This window comes from Toxotes jaculatrix, chromosome 19 (assembly GCF_017976425.1).
Source record: "Toxotes jaculatrix isolate fToxJac2 chromosome 19, fToxJac2.pri, whole genome shotgun sequence".
In the NCBI taxonomy this organism is placed as follows: Eukaryota; Metazoa; Chordata; class Actinopteri; family Toxotidae; genus Toxotes; species Toxotes jaculatrix.
The window spans coordinates 993,333-998,332 of record NC_054412.1 but is presented as its reverse complement, the minus strand read 5'-3'; the positions used below and the strand labels follow the sequence as shown (position 1 = coordinate 998,332).

Sequence of the window (5,000 nt, the reverse complement as noted above, 5' to 3'; positions counted from 1 at the left end):
CATCGTGCTGCACAGACGCTGTATCTCTAATTTAATCTGTACTCTCTGTCTTTATTAACTTCGCTGCCGTCCGTCCTCTGAGATAATCCTTAATCCATTCATTACTGCTGTGATAGAACAGTTTCCGTGGGTTCACTTCATCAGATGTTATCTTAATAAAACAGGGTGAACGGGACTGAGCAGGACTACACAGCACCCACACTGTTTGCTTTGTGTTGGATAATCCAAACACACAAGTATCAACCTAATTATTGCCTATTCTTAACTGTGTGTGTGTGTGTGTGTGTGTGTGTGTGTGTGGCAGGAGGCTGTAATCGCCTCATTAACAGGAGGCTCGTCTTTTTACACCGTTAGACATTAGTCTCTTGAACAAGAAACAAATGATTGATCAGCAGGAAATGAATCAACAATCCATATTTTACATATTTTTTAAGTAATATTTGCCACAAACGTTCTGTGGTATAAAAGTGCAGGTCGGCTGTTGTGTTTTGTTCGTCAGACAAAAGTTATTTAAAGGTAAAAATGTGCCGACAGTTTTTATTATTCTCTGACATTTTGGAGACTAAATGATTAATCAGTTCATGGAAGAAATGATCAGCAGATCAATGATCAGCAGATCAGTGATCATTAACTTCTACCCTGCCTGGGAACTCGATGTGCAGGTGTGTTCGTCAGGACTCTGAGCGTCCTCACGTCCACCTGTTGGTGTGTCCAGCTCCTCACACCTCCCTCTGTGTAAACTCAGTCTGTCCACACACACCTGCCTCTGTAGGCCTTCCTGTGTGTTCAGGACACTGGCTGTAACACGCACACATACTGATCTCATTCACCTACACACACAAAGAACAACACGTGAATGCACATACAGTCCACTCATATGCTAATAGATCCACGCGCTCTCTTCTGTAGTCACATATGAGAGTTCGTGTACCCACACACAGTTCTATTAATCCTTTTTCATCCCTCTTTCCGCTCACCAGCCCTCTCCCTTTCTCTCATCTGTCTGTTTATTTAGTCGTAGCCTTGAATCTCAGTTTCCAGTGGAGCATTCTGGGAGTTTTGACCACGTATAATGACAGAGATCATACAGTACGTTGAAGTCCGTCAGTTTAAAGGAGTAATTACAGTGGGAAAGCTCTGCTGAGACTGCACAACCCTCTGAACTGAATGAATCGTTATATGACGCTGTCCTGAGAAGACACTCAGCTGTGTTTTGTTGTTGTCCTCCCAGGCCTCTGTAGGACGTAAAGGTTCTTGTTTCACTGTGAAGCTGTAATGTCCATAATGTTTGTCTGAGTCAGAAATCGAGGACTTCTCGTGTACACGTCTCACTGAGAGACGCTCTGTATGTTCTTATTTCTTTGAGCTGAAATCCAATCAGAACGAGCGTTTGATGTGAAACTGGGACTCTGAGGTCGTGCTGTCCTTTAACAGCTGGTTAGACGTCTCATGTTTGCTTTAGATAACATGTTCTCCCCTCGTTTGCTGCACAACGGCCTGCGTACGTGTGCGTTTGTGTGACTCTTAACATTAATTTCCTGTGTAAGTTAAAGGCATCAGTGACATCAGTTCATGAAATCAGCCTCTGCACGTTTCTGTCTCTCTGTTGTCACGTAAATGTCGTGTTTGCACTCTGTCTTTATTTTCATCCTCTTTTTCCTGTTTTCTCTCTCTCCGCTGTGACTTAATGAGTTTCATGGTGAGAGTGAGACACGCACACACAAAGCTGACAGGTGAATGGAGGGTTCCACAGAATGAAATACAATAGAAGCTAAATAATTACCTACCATGGAAACTGCAGACAAAAGACAGTGCAAGCCTCATTTATACAAATAACATGGTGTGTTTGTCTAACTGGGACAGTCACCTGGTCTTATACAGACACACACACACACACACACACACACACACACACACACACACACACTAACGTCATCTAAACCTGTAATCTGAATCACACATGAATCTTTCTGCTCCTCACAGTTAATCACTCGCCTTTTTTCTTGATTAATCGTTTTGTTTATTTTTTCTCTATGTCCTTGTTTTGTTTGTGTTTTGCTGATGTTTTTGTTTACGGGTGTGAGGCAGAGAGCTTTGTAAATCTGTGCATGTTACCAGCCTGGACGTCAGACTGCAGGGTGAAGCCTGAAAATCACAGCACATGTGATCAGCTTGTGATCAGCTTTTATTTTAACTGATGCTGATCCATTACAATATGCCCAGATCAGCCTGATCCTGATCCTGATCCTGATCCATTTACCGAATCACTTCATCTCTGCTTTCAACCATGTTTCTGTACAGCAGTGGTGTCAAACCTGGGGCATGAGGCCCCCACAGCGTGTCGTGAGGATTTCACTGGTAGAAAATGAAAAAAAAACCAAACTAAATTCAGTTTCCTCTTGTGCATTTTTCCCATTACTGACTCGCTCCAGCTGACAGTAAATCACTGCTGCTGCTGGTTTTATGAAGCCAATCAGGGCTATAGTGGCTGTTAGCGGCAGGATTATTACTCCTGCCTCTTAATGCACTGAATGGGACCTCTGTGACAGAAATGCATTCATTTCAGTTGAGATATTTTATTGCCACTGCACTTCATTACTCTGCAGACGTATTGCTCTGCACTGTGGGTGATGAATGTTTCTCTTCAAGCATATATTTGTGTATGAGTGAGCGTGTAAACCCACTCGCTCTGTGGTTATGTACACTGAGATATTTAAACAGAATATAGATAGAAGTAAAATATATTTATATAGTGACCTTCCTTCACTGGCATTAAATTTGTGACACACTGATCTTTGCCTCAGCATTTTCATCGTCATTGGGTCAAATTTAGAACTTGTCCAATACTTTGGTTTGACGGTGACTGAACAAACTCCCGTCACTGAGCAGCACCATGACGCCGTGACGTCTCGTCTCTGACGCGTCTTCGTGCTGATTGGTTGACACGTTTACTTCTTTCTGAGAGAAAGTTTGTTTCTGACTCCGACAGTTTGAGTCATCAATCAGCGCCGAAGTCCACGAAACAAACGCGCTCTGAGCGTTAATCAGTGTGTGTCTGCGCTGCGGTGTCGTAGAACACACACACACACACAGACACACAAAGGCACATGCACAGACGTACATGTACACACAGGGACGGTGAGTGTGAGTGGTGATTTACACTAACAACTCACTCAATATATAATATCTCTCAATGCCTGACTGTCCCCAGACACCTCACTGTGTGTGTGTGTGTCCGTGTGTGTGTGTCTGTGTGTGTGTGTGTGTGTGTGTGTGTGTGTGTGTGTGTGTGTGTGTGTGTCTGTGTCTGTGTCTGTGTGTGTGTGTCTGTGTGTGTGTGTGTGTGTGTCTGTGTCTGTGTGTGTGTGTGTGTGTGTGTGTGTCTGTGTGTGTGTGTCTGTGTGTGTGTGTGTGTGTGTGTGTGTCTGTGTCTGTGTGTGTGTGTCTGTGTGTGTCTGTGTCTGTGTGTGTGCCAAAGCCCTGACGCAGCAAACACTCCCCCCAGACTCATCCACTTTGCAAATGTAATTAAATCATTTTCAGAGGGAACACTGCAGCTCCCATCAGGCTCCATTAGACCTGTATTAATACTGGAGCTGCAACACACACACACACACACACACACACACACACACACACACACACACACACACACACACTCAGGGCTGTATCAAGACCAGGAAGAGAAACAGTTTTTCAATTAGTCTGATTGGCCGCTGCTGTCCGAGCTCTGGGGACAGTGTTTTATTGTCTCTCTCAGTCTCTCTCTCCTTTCTCTTTCTCCAGCGTCTCTCTCCTTCCCTCTCTTTCCCTTACTCATCTTCCTGTTCTCAGTTAAATCCTACTGATGTATGACTTATGCTGTGGTTTTAATCACAGACGTCATAAAGTAAAAGAGTCAGTGTTTTCCTTTTCTGTAGCAGAGATCGTCACTTTTCTGTGTGTTGGATCTTTTGTAACGATGTTGGTTAAATGTTTGTGTGTTTGTGTGTTTGTGCAGGTTCTGGGATTACAGCAGGAACCAGCCTCTTCTGGACTCTATGGAACATCACTCAGAGTTCGTCTGTGGATTAGACTTCAACCTGCACATCCCTAACCAGGTCACACATGCTCACACACTCACACACACACACACCCTCACACACACACACACCTCAGGGCTGTCAGGGAGCTGTGTGTTGGGATGTCTCGGGCTGAGGGAGCAGTGAACTGAAAAGGCCACTCGTGTCTAATTTAGTTTCTCTGCTAATTTGGACAGGCGGTGTCTCTCTCCGGCCGTGTACATCCTCCCCTGTACAGAAATAAATCCAAAGCAAAGTGGTGAAATGACATCCAGCAGTTAAACGTGTGGGACACTGTGACACAAACCATCCTTAGATTGGTGTTTTCACTGGAAAGTGTTGAAATCAGCTGCAGTTGTTTGCTGCTTCCTTCCGACTGTAGAGAGTGAACTGAGTCCCGTCATTTTAAAATCAGGCCTCAGAGTGATGCAGCCAAAGTTTAGCTTTGTTAGCTGAACCTCAGCACAGCCCTGAAAGTGCCTCAGGTGTTTTTCATGTTAGTGTTAATGCTGTTTTATCTGATCATCCACAATAAAATAACATGAGTGGCTTTGTATGTTTTAGTCCATTAACTCCATGTGGTGCATACATGGCTGCTGACCGTTCTCTAACCGTGCCATTAGCTCTGAGATGGATTCTCTACCCTCCAAGCAGCCATGGGATTCAGCTCAAAGCACTGGGAATCACTGGGAATCACTGGGAATCACTGTTACAGCTGATGAGCTGAAGCTCAACAGAAACACGGGTATGATGCTTCAGATGATCCATGCAGCTCCAGAGTTCTTCATCCAGGACACAGCCTCTGATGCTTTTCACCTCACACTGAAATAGCTCTGGGAATTCAATCTGAAATTAGAGCAGTTTGTCTTTTGGAAACGTAGAAACCAGAGAAACGCTGGGAGGGCTGGACCTGTCTGTGGTGCTGAAGCTGCTCCTCTA

General features: G+C 44.5%; 1 protein-coding gene across 2 annotated transcripts in view; it reads left to right on the top strand.

Moving 5' to 3' along the window:
• pex7 (peroxisomal biogenesis factor 7) overlaps positions 1-5,000 on the top strand; it is a 26,740-nt gene that overhangs the window by 15,581 nt on the left and 6,159 nt on the right. For both annotated transcript variants that reach the window (XM_041063890.1, XM_041063889.1), the window contains exon 10: positions 4,001-4,100. In XM_041063890.1, coding sequence (XP_040919824.1) covers positions 4,001-4,100 — 100 coding nt within the window. The remainder of the gene's footprint in view (positions 1-4,000; positions 4,101-5,000) is intronic.